Source organism: Citrus sinensis, chromosome 3, assembly GCF_022201045.2.
Source record: "Citrus sinensis cultivar Valencia sweet orange chromosome 3, DVS_A1.0, whole genome shotgun sequence".
Taxonomy (NCBI): domain Eukaryota; kingdom Viridiplantae; phylum Streptophyta; class Magnoliopsida; order Sapindales; family Rutaceae; genus Citrus; species Citrus sinensis.
The window spans coordinates 47,473,573-47,491,421 of NC_068558.1; the positions used below are offsets into that span (position 1 = coordinate 47,473,573).

At 33.7% G+C, this 17,849-nt stretch overlaps 2 protein-coding genes across 2 annotated transcripts; one reads left to right on the forward strand and one right to left on the reverse strand.

The window, feature by feature from the left end:
- The first annotated feature begins 1,822 nt into the window (after nucleotides 1-1,822).
- LOC102613914 (cytochrome P450 78A9-like) lies at nucleotides 1,823-3,871 on the forward strand. Its single transcript, XM_006491276.3, has 2 exons — nucleotides 1,823-2,947; nucleotides 3,172-3,871. Exons 1-2 carry the CDS (start codon nucleotides 1,973-1,975, stop codon nucleotides 3,811-3,813), a joined length of 1,617 nt encoding a protein of 538 aa, XP_006491339.1. The 5' UTR covers nucleotides 1,823-1,972; the 3' UTR covers nucleotides 3,814-3,871.
- A 9,572-nt stretch (nucleotides 3,872-13,443) lies between these two features.
- On the reverse strand, nucleotides 13,444-15,465 carry LOC102613423 (cytochrome b5). Its single transcript, XM_006491274.4, has 4 exons — nucleotides 15,305-15,465; nucleotides 15,020-15,143; nucleotides 14,065-14,131; nucleotides 13,444-13,968 (listed from the first exon to the last, which is right to left on the reverse strand). Exons 2-4 carry the CDS (start codon nucleotides 15,095-15,097, stop codon nucleotides 13,718-13,720), a joined length of 396 nt encoding a protein of 131 aa, XP_006491337.1. The 5' UTR covers nucleotides 15,098-15,143; nucleotides 15,305-15,465; the 3' UTR covers nucleotides 13,444-13,717.
- Between the last annotated feature and the right edge of the window lie 2,384 nt (nucleotides 15,466-17,849).

A 17,849-nucleotide genomic window follows, 5' to 3' on the forward strand; every position in this document is an offset into this window, starting at 1 on the left:
ATGGGTCTCATGTGCACCCGCCTACTTGTGACCCGACAATAACGCGCCACACTACCACCACGTGTCCTACACCGCAACCTCAAACGTAATTGCACCCCCAAGTTATTTATCTAAAGAAACTACGAATCTCACGCGCGACCCCAACGAAGTGGGTCTAACTCCGGACTCTGAGAGTTTTAACATTTATTGAATGGTGTATTTACCGACTGAAATTAAAATGACCATGAATAGGAATGAATTAAAATAAAAATAAAAATTAGAATAAATTATTTACTCAAACTATATAAATTAGATTTAAAATGAGTTGAATTGTCATTAATATGTTAATGTCTTGGAATCGGAATGAGAATGAGTTAAATATTAACAAATTACTAAAATATACTTAATAAACTATTATCATAATAATAATTTTATATTTTAATTATTGTGATTATTTATTAAAAAATTATTGTTGTTAATAATATATTAATTAATTGTAAAAAAATTTATCATTAACAACAACAACAACTAACATTAATATATTAACTAATTAGAATAATTATATTAATTAATTATAATAATATACTTATCATCATCATCACCATTATTGATGATGATAATTCAAAATATATAAATTAATTAGAATAATTATATTAATTGATTAATTATAATAATTTTTTAATTGTGGACAAAATGAGTATTTTTATTTTATGGAGGGACAAAATGATCAATATGAGAATAGAAGATTGATTCATGTCATTTCCCTTGGAAACCAATCTCCTATTTTCTATTCCCAAATTTAAATGGGCTTCACAATTCCAATTCTTATTCAAGTCGGTATTTTACGAAATAAATGTCATTAATGATTTCGATTTCCTAACTCAAGAGGTAAATGCACTATAAAAATTTTGAATCATAATATGGATCGTTTTTTTTCTCTCTCTCTCTTTTTGATGGGAAAAACTAAACCCATATGACATGCTTTGTTCACTTATTTATTTGAACAACCTTAATTAAGTTGAAATGACGTCTAGAGAGAATGATGTTTTGTATGAGAAGATTATCCATATGCAACGAATCATCCAATAGGCACCAGGATTGAAAGGGACAATATGAAAATTAAAGTTTTTTTTGGAGAAAATAATTACATCGTTTGGAATGACATTGTTTTCAAATATATTAATAGTTAAAAGAATATTTTTAAACTAAAGTTGGTTGGTGTGAATAATTCGATACTTTCACTCCTTAAGAAAGGTCAGTAGTTCAAACCCCACTCAAGATCACTTCGTGATTCAGACAAAAAAAAAAAAAAAATCTTAAGCAGTTTTCTTTTTTATTCTTCATTTAATAGCCACATATAATAAATGGATTTGATATAAAATCTTATGTTCACACAATGTCAACTCATATTTCATGAACATACGATGTGAACATGATTAATCGATTATGATTATACATACATACATATACAGCTCTACCAGCATCCATGATTAGCCCATGGGATTTAAGTTGGTCAGCTAACGAAATTATAAAATGTAAGAGAGAATTAGTAGTAAACTGGGAAATATACGGCGGCGTGCACTTCTGGCAGAACAAAGCGTCAGCACGTAAGCAAACGATCCGAGGCGACTGGAGCGTGACAAGCACGCTCCTCAAAGTCAAATAGTAAATTTAACCTTTCTACGTATCATCAAGCCTTGGTTGCGGCGCTCCTCAAAGATTTTCCTACTAAATTCATACATATTATTATATACAATTATAAATTTTCGGTTATACGGTCCTACAGCTACTGCCTCAGTATGGCGGTTATTTTCCCCGCTATATATACCACCCAGCCTCCATCATTTTAGCCCACAAAAAATAGAAAAGAAGAGCAGGCCATTTTCTCTCCTTCTAAAAGTTGTGTGTGTGTACCATTACTACTAGTAGTACTCTCTTCATATATATAATATATTCCAATTTCTTTCAGCAAACTAAATTCTCTCATCCAACCATGAGAAGTGACATGGAAAGCCTCTGGGTGTTTGCTCTTGCTTCCAAATGCAGAGCCTTCACACAAGAAAACGTTGCATGGTCACTCTTGATCATGATCTTAGCTTGGCTAGCCATGTCTCTTGTCTACTGGGCTCACCCCGGGGGTCCAGCTTGGGGCAAGTATAAGTTCAAAAGAGGCTCATCTTCTTTTGTTAAAGCCAAACCAATTCCTGGTCCTAGAGGGTTGCCAGTAATTGGTAACATGAACCTCATGATGTCACTGTCGCACCGCAAGATTGCAGCCGCTGCTGAATCATGCAAGGCTAAGCGGCTCATGGCCTTTAGCCTGGGTGATACCCGCGTTATAGTGACGTCCAATCCAGATGTCGCTAAAGAAATACTTAACAGCTCGGTCTTTGCCGATCGTCCTGTTAAGGAGTCTGCTTACAGTTTGATGTTTAACAGAGCAATTGGGTTTGCTCCTTATGGCGTCTACTGGCGAACCCTAAGGAGAATCGCGGCCACTCACCTTTTTTGCCCGAAGCAAATCAAAGGAGCAGAGGCACAAAGACTAGCCATCGCATCCCAGATGGTGGCCACGTTTGCCGGCTATAAACAAGGTTTTTGCGTACGTGAAGCACTTAAACGAGCTTCACTGAACAATATGATGTGCTCTGTTTTCGGAAGAGAATATAAATTAGATTCGTTGAATGACGAAGTAAAAGAACTGAGAGCACTAGTTGATGAAGGTTACGAGATATTAGGGATTCTAAATTGGACCGACCACCTTCCGTGGCTGGCTGATTTCGACCCTCAAAAAATCCGGTTTAGGTGCTCTAAACTCGCACCAAAAGTGAACCGGTTTGTTGGTCGAATTGTTGCCCAACACAAAGTTCAAAGTAATAACCAAAAGAATCTAGATTTTGTCGACGTACTGCTCTCTCTTCAAGGTTCAGATAAGCTATCAGACTCCGATATGATCGCCGTTCTTTGGGTAAGCAAGCAAACAAAATGCTATCCAACACGTTTGTCTTGTATATTTATTATAAACTAAAAAAACAAGTAAAATACATATTCTAATCATATTTTATTTTATAGTATATTAGTGTATGTATATTTTTAATTTATTTCCTACTTTAATACCTTATGAGATAAAAGTTCATTGCTTTTTTAAGTAGTATATTGTCCTGAAAAAATAGGCCTTCGCCTTTGGTGCAGGAAATGATATTTAGGGGAACTGATACAGTGGCGGTTTTGATCGAGTGGATACTAGCGAGGCTGGTGCTGCACTGTGATGTCCAGTCAAGGGTGCATGATGAACTTGACAAGGTCGTAGGCAGATCACGTGCGGTTGCTGAGTCTGACCTTGGGGAATTGATCTATCTGGCGGCTGTGATTAAAGAAGTGCTGAGGTTACATCCACCTGGCCCACTCCTTTCGTGGGCCCGTCTAGCCATCACTGATACAACTATCGATGGGTATCACGTGCCTCGAGGGACAACTGCAATGGTGAACATGTGGGCCATATCCCGGGACCCAGACGTGTGGAAGAACCCCCTTGAATTTATACCCGAGAGATTTTTACCCAAAGAGGGTGGGGTGGAATTCTCGGTTCTCGGATCGGATCTCACACTGGCGCCATTCGGGTCAGGCAGACGGGTCTGTCCCGGAAAGAACTTGGGCTTGACCACGGTCAGCTTCTGGGTGGCATCGCTGCTGCACGAGTATGCATGGCTACCGTCGGCTCAGAATACCGTTGACCTATCAGAAGTATTAAGGCTGTCTTGTGAAATGGCCAGTCCATTAACAGTTACGGTTCGCCCCAGGCGTAGGTTAAGATTGAGCACTAATGTAGTTTGACGTGCTACTGTTGGCAAATCTAAAATATGAAATCTATATATATATATTCTAGCTGTGATTGGCATGTCTCGCAGTTGGGGATCAAGTCTTTAATTTGACGGTTAATTAAGAATGAAGGGTATTTCTTTGAATTTTGTAAATACCAATCAAAGAAATACAATTTTCTTTCAAATGTTTTTTTTTTAAAAAAAAAAATTAAATTAAATGTCTGCATTTGTTTTCGATTAATAAACATATTGAATAATGAAACTTTCTAATATAGACATGGAGCCAAACTTTGTTCACTTTAAACAACATCTATACAATTTTGTTTGATTCCAACTTCTCCTCAGTAATATAACTTTTAATACTATTCAATCTAGACTAGACAATAATAACATATTATCTTGTACTTAGTTATATCTTATACGCATTCACGACTGATCTCTAATCTGTATAATCTAAAAATAATAATAATTGCTAATATTTTAGTTATGTGAAAATGGGACGTTCTTCTTCCAATTCTCTCTCTCTCTTTTTCCCTTTTAGATAATAAAAATGGAATACTTATTTAAATTAAAGAAAACGTATGCAATCTGTTTCAACCCAATTTTTCAGTCAGTCCAAACAAGAGAGTACCCAAGACATTAAGGATTTATTTGAGTGGTACAGGTCAAACAAGCCACTGATCAGTCTAGGACAATGGTGATTACACGCTTTGGAGAATCGAAGGGACTTTGCGAGGTTTAAAAAGCCCTATGGAGCTCTGAGAACGCTCAAGACAGTTTTAGCTAATTGCGTACAATGGTCTGTGTGATAATCCGAACGATCCTCAGGGAGCTCGGAAGAGCTCAAGAGAAGCTTATGCCGGGAGTCTCAAATGTGATCGTGGGGGAGCTCATAGGAAGCTTATCTAGAGATCTTGTGAATGCTCTTGGGAAATGGGAATCCAAGAATCCTAATAGAACTCTATCCCCGTTACAGATAAAGATAAATGAACACAAAATCTGACAACGTACACAAGATCGACTTGGTTCAGTCTTTGGCCTACAACCACGGAGCAACTCATCAAACTATCATTATGTAAAATAAGGTGTTACGAGAGGTTGTTTTACGAAATCAATAATAACTAATGTAAAAACAATTTCTTTACTCTTCATTCTTTTATTCCTTAGAGGAAGCTTTGCATTTGTTCCTGGAGACATCTTCAAGGACGGTCCTGATTACTGGAAGATAGTAGGAAGGCTTATGGAGACGATAGCTCACTGTTGAGGTAATAAAACAGCAGTTTTCTCTTACAGAGATGAGGACCTTAGCAGGGAGTAGAGAAGATGGACCCTTGAAAGAAGATATATGGTGGGGACTAAAGAGGAAGACATGGATGGACAAGGTCTTAAGAGCTCTCAAAAATCGAGAAGACGAAGAGTTTGGATAGATTTCAGCTGATGGAAGATAAAATGGAAGGCTTGAAGAAGAAGGCAGATAGAGAAGAAGGGAACGTTTGATCTAGGGTTCATCGTATAATAGAAACTTGATAAATTAATAGTCTTATCACCATGAAAATTTTATTGTCTTAGGGAATACTAGTATAATAAACTAATAATTTATAATCATTAAATTATAAAGATAATATCACACTCATAAATTGAAATTTTTATGAAGTCCAGAGGTGGTATAAATAGAGTAATAATTCTCTCAAGCCATGCGATACATTCTAAATTTGAGTGATGATCAAATTATTAAAAGTGTAGTGGGAAATGATGATAAAGAGGAAGAAGTTGAAAATACATTTCTACTATAGAAGTGATTGTAATATTGAATAATTTCTTGTTTCAAAGCAATAATTGTGCCGGAACTTCTTTCAACATTACAAAAAGTTAAAGATGAGATTCAAGTTAAAATTAACTTTAAGAAGAAGCAACTAACATTGGAAACTTATTTTATAAAAGATTTAGAGACGTATCATATGTATTTAGTTTCAAATTGATAAATTATTAGTTTTTGTATTAATTCGGTCCCATAGAAAAATGAGATTTTTTTCTTATAAATTTAACACATTAGCCTGAGTTGGCACCGATATAAACTATTATTTAATAAAAAATTATAAATTTATCAAGTATTAGTTAAACGAGATTCTACCGTATAAATATTACATAGAGAGACCCTAGAGGGCATACTAGTCAATTTTGCCATATGACTTGCATTGATTGGACACTTCACTGTTAGGTAAAGTGGGTTTTTGATTCACTGTCCTCTATTGCATTTTCATTGACTTACCTAAATTTAAGAATGTGAATATCATTAAGATCCCTTGTAACCGGGTGAGTAATGGATTAAATCACCGCGTTAGGAATCAAATGTCATTGCCCTTCCTAGACAGGTACTTGAACGGGACAGAATTTGTAGGTACACAAGACCTTCATGACGGTAGCACCACTCTTGATACTTATGGTCCGCCGCGTTTACAAGTTAATCATCGACTTCTCATGGCAATTGGTTGACGTCTTTGCTGATCAGACGGACCAGTAGACCGCAGGGAGGTTGCCAACGACTTCATCAAAGATTCTTAGGCTTCCGGTGGGTCCGCTCTTTGTCGGTGTAGTTGTCCGTGTGGTAGGTAAAGATTGCTCCGAAATCTAAGAGGATGTAGGTTTCGCCTCGATTATTCCAATTGATCCTTGCCCATGGGTATCCTTGGCATTTTATTTTTTTTTTAAAAAAAGGGTACATATTCTAAATTTTTATATTAAAAAATTATTTTTAATATTTTTTAACGAAAAATGAGGTCAAAAAATTTAAAATTGTAAATCCTTTCTTTCACATACAATACGTTTCTCAATTTGTTTAATTAAATTTATCAACCAACACAATCCAATGAGTGTTTATACGTGGGCTGGAAAGCTATCGCAATCATACCTTGACTTTGCAATTATTTAACCATTTTATTAATTTATAATTTGGTTTCTTCTATTAACATTTTAGAATATGTCATCACAACCATTTATTTTTTTTATTTTCAGTTTGTCTTTTTTCTCACATCTTTATTTTGGTCGCGACAATGCCACTTCACTGCTCCTGTTTCGCATGCTCGCTGGCACACATGCACGCAGCTAGGGATGGCAAAACTCCGGGTCGGGTCTGGGTATTGCAATGACCGGATCCTACCCGAATGCAACCGGTCCGGGTCTGGGTCCGGACCGGGTTTTAATCTGGGTACCCGAATTTTATATTTTTTGGTAATTTTATAAAATTTAAATTTATTTCAATAAAATTTGACATGAAAATATAAACTTTAAGTGTTTAAAACTTTATATATATATATATATATAATAAATGAGTTAAATAAATATAAATATTTAAAATAATATATATTTTATAATATTTTTTTAATAAAATTCGGGTTCTGGATTTATCAAGTGATACCCAAGACCGACCCGGCTCATACCCAGCCCATAACGCTCGAGTACGGTCCGAACCGGACAAATATTTTTACCACCTCTGCATGCAACCATCACTCGCAAGTGCCCGCACGCACGCACCTAATATTGTTTTAAAGGTTTTTTTAAGGGGCTCTTGACGTATGATAAGACATATTAATTTAAACCCCCCCACCCATTATTTTTCTGAAATTTTCTTTCCTCTACCAAGGCATATGTACGGCAGTTGATTTTTTCCCCCCTTTTTTTGTTTCTTTCTGTATTGTGATTCTTTTGAAAATTTGCCCAAGTCTTGGAATACTTGATTGGTATTCTTGTCAAATGTCGATTGATGAAAAATATTATAAGTATGAGCTTAATTAATCTTTGTGGTCTATCTCTTGATGACGAAATCTGAAATCTCTTTAGCTGACTTATTCGGATTGGTATACTGACACAACAGCATAGACCATAGAAAAAAGGAGGGAAAATGGGGAAAAAAAAGGACAACAGTAATAAAACTATGACAACAGAAGATTGAAATTTCATCAGCTGATTATTATTATTATTTTTGGGTAAAATAACATCAATTAATCTAAATGCATTTATATTTTGATACATCAGACTATGATCCATGCATTTATAGGTTAGTCTTGAATTCGTTGGTACTTGAAAATAATTACTGAAGATTATTATTCGGGCTAAAGCTGCTCGTCATTAAAATTTTGAAGAGTGTTTTGCTGTTAATTGTCTTCTTTAATTCAAATAAATTCTTAATAAATCAGTGAATAACGTAAAGTATTAAAATTGTTGTGAATGGAAATTGACATACTGATATATCGGCATTAGACTTTATTACTTAATGTTTATATCAATCGTCATTATGATCAATTGATGATAAATTTAAGTAGAAGACTTTCGCTTCATCGTATCTTTATCATAATAAATCGTGTCATGATCATAAACTTGACTTTGGTAATATCTTTATCATAACATGTGTATATCATCGTACGCCTTGATGTGTATGTGTTGTGTGTTGTTGATATACTAATTAACCCCTTAAATTGTCAACTGTGAAGATTTACCATGAAACTGAAAACGAGAGATTTGATATGTATCGGTGTATAATGTGTTAGAATATTCTACAACTCGAACTCACCATTTAACTTATCCGTACTCACCATCAGCAAAATTTAAATTGTGATGTGCTCAGCTTTCGCATCGTGGCATGCAAGTAGGCAAATAGCAGATCGCTAGCTATAATTACGATAGGAATCAATTGAAGTTCACTAGGTGCTTTTGGCTTGAATGATCACAGCTCAATAAAGATATACGTCCTATGAACAACTTGAGAGAGCCGTCAAGATTGAAATTTTAGCTTGTTAAACGCTGCACGTTTGTTAAGTAAAGCCGCAAAGGGTCCCAGCCGTAGATTGGCTTTGATTGGAATCCAAAATATTAAATATTATGTTCCAACTTTTATGGAAACAACATCAAGATTGAAGTCGACGTATTTAATTAATCCCGATAGATGACACCCAAAAATTGTTCATGATGTTTCTTTATTTATAGTTTTGGTAATAATGTCTGATTTAATTATTATTTCACATCGTGAGGTGGGTAGCCCACGTATTTATTTAATCTTTACTAAATTGTAATTATGAAGTATACTATGAGTATAATTTTTTACCACTGTAAAATAATTGATTTCCACCTCACCCCTTCGTAAGTCAGCTCAAGACAGAAAAATCGTGTTAAATCAAATTGTAGAATATCTGCAATATTTTGGTTATATATATCAGCAAGATTTATAATGAGGTTTGAATTTGTAAAGCCTGAGGTATGTATGTATAATTCTTGCAATCAATCATATAGAGCTGAAGTTCGGCACTTCAACGCGGACAAGTGTATTAAATGACAAAATTCACATGTCAATCCGATGTAAAGAAACACATAAAAATTGTTGATAATAATAAGGCTATTACATCACTAGGTAAAAGGCATTAGGTTTTGCAATGCGTCACTGCTAAGGGGTTGATTTTACTTCTGTTAATAAAATATAACCGGTCCCTTTTCGTCTTTTTGGTTTCTTCTGAATATAGATTCAATTAATTTCTATTCTCATTAGAAAATATGTATTGCGCTCATTTTAATATGGGCATTACATCATCCTACTCATATACTGACCGAAAACTAAAGATGTCCGTAGAAAACAAAGGTGATGTAATCAAAACTATTTACTTCAGTTATATACGATCAGTTCGATAACAATGAACCATCTCCGTAATGTTCAACAGATCTGATTTTTTAGCACAATTCATCTTTTTCTGATCGTCCACAGTGTAAATTATAGGCATGACTCACATGATCGTTCGTACACGCCAGAAAGATAAGCAATTAATTTTGCATTGTATTATAAATCTAAGCCTTGGATCCCACCAATGATATTGTTTGAAAGTGTTTCAATTTGAGAATCATTTACTCGAACCCTAGAGGACACCGACAACAAAATCTTACGTGTACTACGCCCAATTAGTTGTTGTCGGCTCATGCAATCAAGACGATCGTGAGAAACATATGGAGCCAGTGACAGCGATCTATTAGTCAATGCAAGCGTTTCTCTTAAATGGAATTGATAAAGACTGCCCACCAATTCATTAAGATAAACATGCACCAATGGGGATGTGTGTGTGTGTGTGTGTGTGTGTGTGTTAGCCTTAATCACAGCCGCAAGCCCCTCGATCGATGTCTGGGGCTGGTGATCTTGATTTATAGACACAGACTGTGGCCTTGGAAAGAAATGTAAACACAACAAACAAGCAAGATGACTTTACTCATTCAAAAAATAGAAAAAGGAAAAAGATTACTTGCTATTTTCGGATAAGGAACAAATTAGTTTAGTGTATAAGATTGTATTTCAGTTTTGTCCACAGCTCTACTTTAAGAGAAAAATAAAATGAAATGAAATAAAAAAAAAAAGCTAGCATTTATATGGGTGGACGTTTTCTTACAATACATATTGTGGTATTGTTATTTAGGAAAATGGAAAAAAAAAATTGATGAAGTAAAAGGACTTAGATCAGTGCATGCATGTTTTAGGGCAAACATATACAGCATTACGTGTCAATTAAGATCAACTGAATCAGCACATTGTTGATGTGGTTGTTTGAAAAAACCTAAGCTAGCACCAAATGGTTGAGCCATAATAGAGTGATAAATATTCTAGTAAAGAATGGGAGGCTATGTGTTTGCCCAAATGAGTACACATATGATAATGAAAGTCAAAGAAAAGGGCACGTCCCATTAATTATGCCACTAAACCAAATCGTCGGTCAGGGTAATAATCAGTTAACACACAAGAATTACAATTAATTGTCGGTCAGGTAATAATCATTTAACAGAAAGGTTCGGTTATGTTATAATCGCTTTAAAGTAAAACATTTTTTTATAATCACAATTATTTATTAATTTAGGTGTGTGTGGTTGGAATTCGTATTTTACAGCGGCTCCGGTCAGTTACAATTACTATGGCATCAACATACTATTTCATATCTGCGAACGGACGGTGGTTGGTTGAATCTGTCAGCTTGAACGACATCATGATCAGAGTCATAAATGGCAACGCGCAGCACATCCCAGAAATCTCGCTGATATATGGTACTGGTACAGATACAGACTAGAGAGTACAGATAATAAAGCCAACAATACAATTCAACGGACATTCATTACCTCTAACTCTTCCCGCTGCTTCGAGAGTTTCAATCATCTTTTCAGTCTTTGGAATTGGAAGAGACGTATCAGCTAAGATTCATGAATCTATATGCTAACCGGCGGAAATATAAATCTTAATTTGTTAAAAACGTAGATTTGACCCCCCCACCCACAGAACACTGAAGCTCTACTTCTACCCCGTTCATTATGGGTACATGCACGTGCAAATTCCAACTAATTAAAACTTCTAAATTTTACGGGCGCTGATACACCAAGTTTTATGTAAGAGATTAATGACTTTTGTTTGTTTGCTTTTTTTTTTTTTTTCCAAATAAATTACAATCTACTACTAGTGATATATATTTTTAATCAAAATATTATCGGAACTTCATAAATTAACTTTGTGATTTGGCACTATCCCGACATCTTTAGGTAATAGATCACGACCGCTAAGGACTCTTTAACATCATGATTCATGATGATACTTCACCTTTGATGGCGCAGCTTATTTGGAACAAAGTCTGAAACTGGTAATAATAGTTTGCCTTAAAACTACAAGTTCTTTCGCGTCGGTGACATTCAAATGTTTCTATTTTTGGGCTAAGGGCCAGACCCAGATCACACCGCCCCGCATAAGACTACAACAAGCTGTTCACCTAGTCTTTTTTAAAAAATTAGAAAGTTGACTTTCGGTAATATCTCAAAGTTAACGGACTGCTAAACACTAAAATTTTCTACGCAAACCCATATACTGGGACTTGAAAAATGTGTTTATAATACAATCACAAATTCTCATATAAATTTATTTTTTACAAATTGATTTTACATTAACTCATTAGTTTAATAAAAATACAAAATAATAAAAACAAATTACGTGAACTAAGAGCTATTTAATATAATTAATTTAATCATACTATATCAGTTTGTACAAGTGCGAGCCAGGATTAGTCTGGGTTGTGGTATGAGCTTAAAGGTGCCTCCTACAGTTGGAGCCTATTCAGGACCACCTCGTGGTTCAGATAAAAAAAAAATGTACAAGATTTTGTGGCTATATTATTACTCAAAAGTTTTTACTACAAGCACCATGATCATTTGAAAAAAAAAAAGAAAAGAAGAAGAAGAAGTAGTAGTAGTAATAATGGGTAATTTTTAAAAACCTCCCCTGAGGTTTGGACTTGTTGCAAGTAGATGGCGAGAATTTATTTATTTATAAAAAACCCCCTACCGTCAGTTAACTTTAACATTGACCGTTAGTTGACTGTGCAAAGACAATATTACCCTTAACAACAGTTTGTAGACGGAAATAACTAAAAAAAAATTAAAATTGTTGGCGCGAAAAGCACAAACCCTATTTTTTGACAATTTTATCCTTGTCAATTCCAAAGATTTACACTATCATAGGTAAAGATTATAACTATTTCATTTTCAAGCTTTTAATTTTATCTTTTTTGTAGGAACTTTAAGAAAATATCAATAATTTAAAGAGAATTTTTTAAATTTTTAATTTTATCTTTCTTGTAGGAACTTTAAGAAAATATCAATAATTTAAAGAGGGTAAAATAGCCAACAATTTTAATTTTTTTTTTAGTTATTTCCGTCTACAAACTGTTATTAAGGGTAATATTGTCTTTGCATAGTCAACTAACGGTCAATGTTAAAGTTAACCGACGGTAGGGGATTTTTTACAAATAAATAAATTCTCGCCATCTACTTGCAACAAGCCCAAACCTCAGGGGAGGTTTTTAAAAATTACCCTAGTAATAATAATAATAATAATAATAATAATAAAATAAATCCATAACGAGTAAAGGAAAGCACTGGGTTCATTTTAAAGTATCCTTTTCGGCCCGTATTAAGACTTATCATCATTTTGATGCATATTCTATGAGCCAGAACTGGGACTGCATGAACGAAGCGAAGAGCGGAGCTTTTAACACTTATTTTGAGTAACTTAAAAGTGTAAACTCATAAGTTAAAATTAACCATCCTACCACAAAAACTTCAATTTCTAAAATTCATACAAACTTTAAAATCTTAAATTATGTTCTTTTATTACACAGTTTTTTTTTTTCTCTAAGGAAGAAAAATAAAATTTAAAATAAAAGTATGAATTATAAAATAGGTGGGTGTAAAATAATTAATTTATTTAAGCGTTTAATTAAAATTTCGTTGAAAACAAAAAATGAATTAATTCGTGTTAATTATGTAGGCAATTTCAAAATTCGGAGAGGTTTCGAAAGGATGGTCTCAAACAAACCACAAAGGCCTAATCTTCCACAACACAATCTCAAAACTCAAAAGTCCTTCTGTCCCGAAATAAGCTGAATGCAAAAGCAAGTTTAGGAGAACCAAATGTTATCACGAAAGCCAAAAACCTGAGAAATCCTGAAAGCTAGCAAATTGGCAATAAATCAATGAAGGTATGAAAGTAGGTCATGGTAGCAACCTTAATAATGCAAGTCTACGACACAATAGGCCACTGCATCAGACTTGCGCTTGCAGAACAAAATTCTGGATGATTCCGAGATTAAACATACAAGTGATAATTACTAAATATTTCACAATACAATGATTTTTTTTTTCTTTTTTTGCGTTCAATTTCACTGTATTATTGCTTCAGTATAACTTTTATCACATCCTTCAACGAGGATGCACGAAGCACCAATTATTATTGCTACACATAGTTTAGTATCAAAACAAATCCTGATACCAAGTGCCAATTGAAGTTCTAATACTATAGGATAGGTAGTAAACTAACGAAGAGGTATCTGGTTCGGTTTTGCAATTCATACAATGCTTCACTCTTCTTTCTTGGAAAAGTAACGGAAAGCAAATGCTATGCCCAGGATCAACATCGGTACCAGGAACTGTAGAATCTTTGCTGCAGATCCAGTGTCTTCGGGACTATTAACTGCTTGTTGGGGTGGAGTGTACTTCCTTTTTGCTGGAACACTGGAGCTATCAATCTCACCAATGTGGTATTTTTCCATCATCTCTCTGGCAGAATCGCTGTGACCCACATCTTCAAAGTCGTCTGTTGCATCCTTCTCTGCAAAATTTATGGTGGACATATTAAGTTGCAGTCTTCGCTGTACACCATTTAATTATGAAATGAAGCAGCAAGGTTGGTAGAAGAAGATCTTACCAGTAGCAGCTAGCAAGACTTCATCACCACCAGGATGATCTTCGAGAAACGGAGTCACATTATAGACCTGATACAGGGCTTCTGAAAGTTATACGCTATTTAATGGCTTGTTGAATTGAAAAGCAAAAGTATTACATGAGGTACCGGATAGATGCATGTCCTGAAATTGTCAATGATCTACCTCAAACATACATAACAAATTTAAAAAGAAAAAACACAGAGGGATTAGAACAAGCTTGGCCAAGCGATCTGGCCCCTGATTACAACTTTTTCGTATGTTTAGCTCTTCACAAGTGGCAAACTGCAAACTACAGTATTTTATTCCCTGTAAGCTATTTTTTAGTTCTTATGCAAGACATAGAAGTCTTGAATCATATACTTGAATTTTATAAATCAAACATTATAAAACACTTGATCGTACATTCAGCAGGCATTTGCAGAATTTTCCTTGAAGTTCTTCACTGAAAAGATAATAGATATTTCTTATTCCTCTACGGAATACTATAGACGGTAATGAAAATTTTGTCAACAAATATCATGAATTGTACAGACTTTCAACGGCATGTTACCATTTTCTAATTCTCTCACCAAACAATACATACCACAATAAAATATTAGTAATAATATCCAGAAGAAAAATGGAAAAAGAAAATAAAAAAACCTAAAATGAATCGTAGAGACTTTCAGTCTTTCAACAGCATGTTTCTCTCATGTTCTCACCTCAATTTGGTCCGAAAAAAATTTACTTCTAGATCTTTAATCTGAACAGTCTATCTACTGGATCAAAATGATTCTTAGATACAGCTAAATATTAGATTAAAAAGTACAACTTTTTTTGTTCTCGACATGCAGTAAAGAGAATAAGAACAGAAAAATCCATGAGATGAAGGGAAAATAATAATAATAATAACAAATTAACAAGTAAAACAAACATCCACCGAGTCAGATGAAAAACCTTTCCAGAAATTACAAGCCAACAATCATCTCTATTATTGTGCTTTGCCACCTCTTGAAAATCATGAACTTTGGCCATTCTTTTCTGGCTATTTCAGCTACTGCTCACGCAGAATCAGAATTATCTATTAAAGTCAACATTAACAGTCCGTAAGAAACACAGGATTCAGAACGGAAAAAGAGACCACTTATAAGAAATTTTAAAGTGATATATTTAAATTGAATCTATAAAATTACAGATATAGATAAAGATCAATCAATTCAAAGAGAGTGAGGCTTTTCTTACAGGAGCTTGCAGACGGACAGACAGACAGACAGACAGACAGTCAGAGCTCTTTGTGTGCTATTTCTCCCCTTTGGCAGTTGACAATTCAAACATCGATCCTCCACCATACCACACGTGACACGCCTATGGATGGCGCATTTCGGGCCTGGGCCGACAATTTAGAGGGGCCGGCCTGAGCGTGTCATCACGGGCCTGGGTCAGAGTTGGACTTCCACTGATTTTCTGAAATAAAATTTTAATAAAACTAAAAGTAGGGAAGAAAAAAAAAAAGAATCATATCACAAAGTATAAGCTTCAATTGATGATCGAACATATATGTGAAACAGATATTAAAAATAACGTGAACCGCTTATATTAATGAAGGTGTAATGGTTATCACATAAAAGGTATGGCAGTTAATGAAGTCATTAATTCGTTTTTCATACAGGGTTTAGAATAATGGTCATTAATCCTTGGTAAACCATAGAAGGAGAGCCATACCACTATCACTTATAATGAAAGAAATGCAAAGCGACGGAATTAACGTCAGAAAATGATCCACACATTGCCTGGTGGGCTATTTGATTCACTGCAACTACGTTCCCCTTTACTAAAAATCATGGTCATTATGCCCTGGGCAGCAAAAGGAATGAAAATTATTAAACATGAGGAAGCACTAGTAAATTGTTAATAAAAGTACCACAGAACCTCCATTCAATGTTGTGATCTGTGAAATTTGCATTAATTTTTTGTTTTTTATTTTTATTTTGATTTTTTTTATTTATAAAATATAAAGACTATGCTTTTCCTACAAGTCCATACCTAGGCCCATTTATTGCTGGTTTTAAAATTTTCGACCCGCGACTAGGGAATTGTAATGTGGGCCCGAGCCAGCCGGGCTTTTTTGCATCTCTACACTCGCCTATTTTGTTAGTTTTATTGTAATTCTTTTTTACCAAGTTTTTTTATTGGGGCAACGATGTTTTCCTGCAGCCATACACTCCCGAGAAATAATTATAATAGATGCATATTATTTTTTAAAAAATTAAAATTTAGAAATTTAATTAAATTAAATTAAATATCTAAACTATTGGGTACAAGTAGGATAAACTCAATACAACCAAATACAATCTAATCCAATTCACGCAAATTTTTTTTATTTTAAAAACTTTATCAATTGGCTGATTAGCTTGCTTGCCTCTTCTTTTTTTTTTTTGCTTTTACTTTTTCTTTTGTTTTATAATAATAATATAAAATAAATATACATTTTTAATATAATATAATGTTATTTTTTATTTTTACATTATAATTATTAATATAAATTAATAATATTATTATTCAATAATATTTTATTAATTTTAATTTGTAATATTATATTAAATTTTTGCCTTATAATTTATTAATAAGTTTATAATTTAATATAACATAATATATAATTTAAATTAATCAAAAAAAATTAATACAGTACAATATAACATCAAATATTGTATAACATTATTATAATACAATGCTAATTCAATACTTCATAATACAATACACCAACATCAAAATAATGCAATCAGCATAATACAATACAGTGTGTCAAATGCACCATAAGGGTTTCTTAGTAATTCATGTTAATTCATTCCAATTCTAAGATAAAGTAAACATATAAATGGCACTACAGTTCATTCTCATTTCGATTTCGATTTTTACAGCTAAAATAAACAATTTATTATAATTTTCATTCCTTATTTTGATTTTAGCTTATTACAACTCCAGCTCATTCTGTTTTCAGACTATTTTGATTACTAATTAGTAAACGCACCATTAGTGAGTTGACTTCTTTATCCATTGGACATTTCCTAATTGTTTCTCTTCTTATTTTTTAGAGTAACGGTAAAGACAATCATAGCCTTACATATATAATTCTCTTAAGACCTGAAATCATTTTGAGAAAAAATATATGCAGATGATTAGTACTTAATAATTAAGAAAAATAAAATTAAAATTAAAATTTACCTATATACTATTACTAAAAAATAAATAATATAAAATCTTTAAAAATTAATCAAAAAACAGATTAGAAGATAATCTTTATCCAACCCCCTTTTATTAGACCGACATTTTGGTAATGCGTGCTATATAATTCCAAGTTAACGTCAGCTCCTAGTCCAAAATCCAAATAGGGGAGGTGAAAGGATAGAAATCCCATAATTCAATTCCAAGGATTAAAGATTAGGAAAGATCCGGATCCAACAACAATACAAACTGAACCGAAAGTATGGGCTTTAAGCAAACATATTGATAACACATGGAATAGAAATGGAATATACTTTGCTTGACATGGAAGCGTTGGCACAAGAGCGCAACTGCAAGCTGAGAAAGTGAAACTAATTGCCCAATCCGATCCATCACCGCTTTAACTTTTACACTGGCGTCCGAAAGTGTTGAGAAGACTTATTAAAATCGAAAATCGAAATGATTGATGAGACAAAAGCACATGAAGTATCAGGGCAATTGATGTGGGTGGGTGTATTAAATTATAACATACCTCTTTCTAATAACTGTTAATAACAGGGACAAA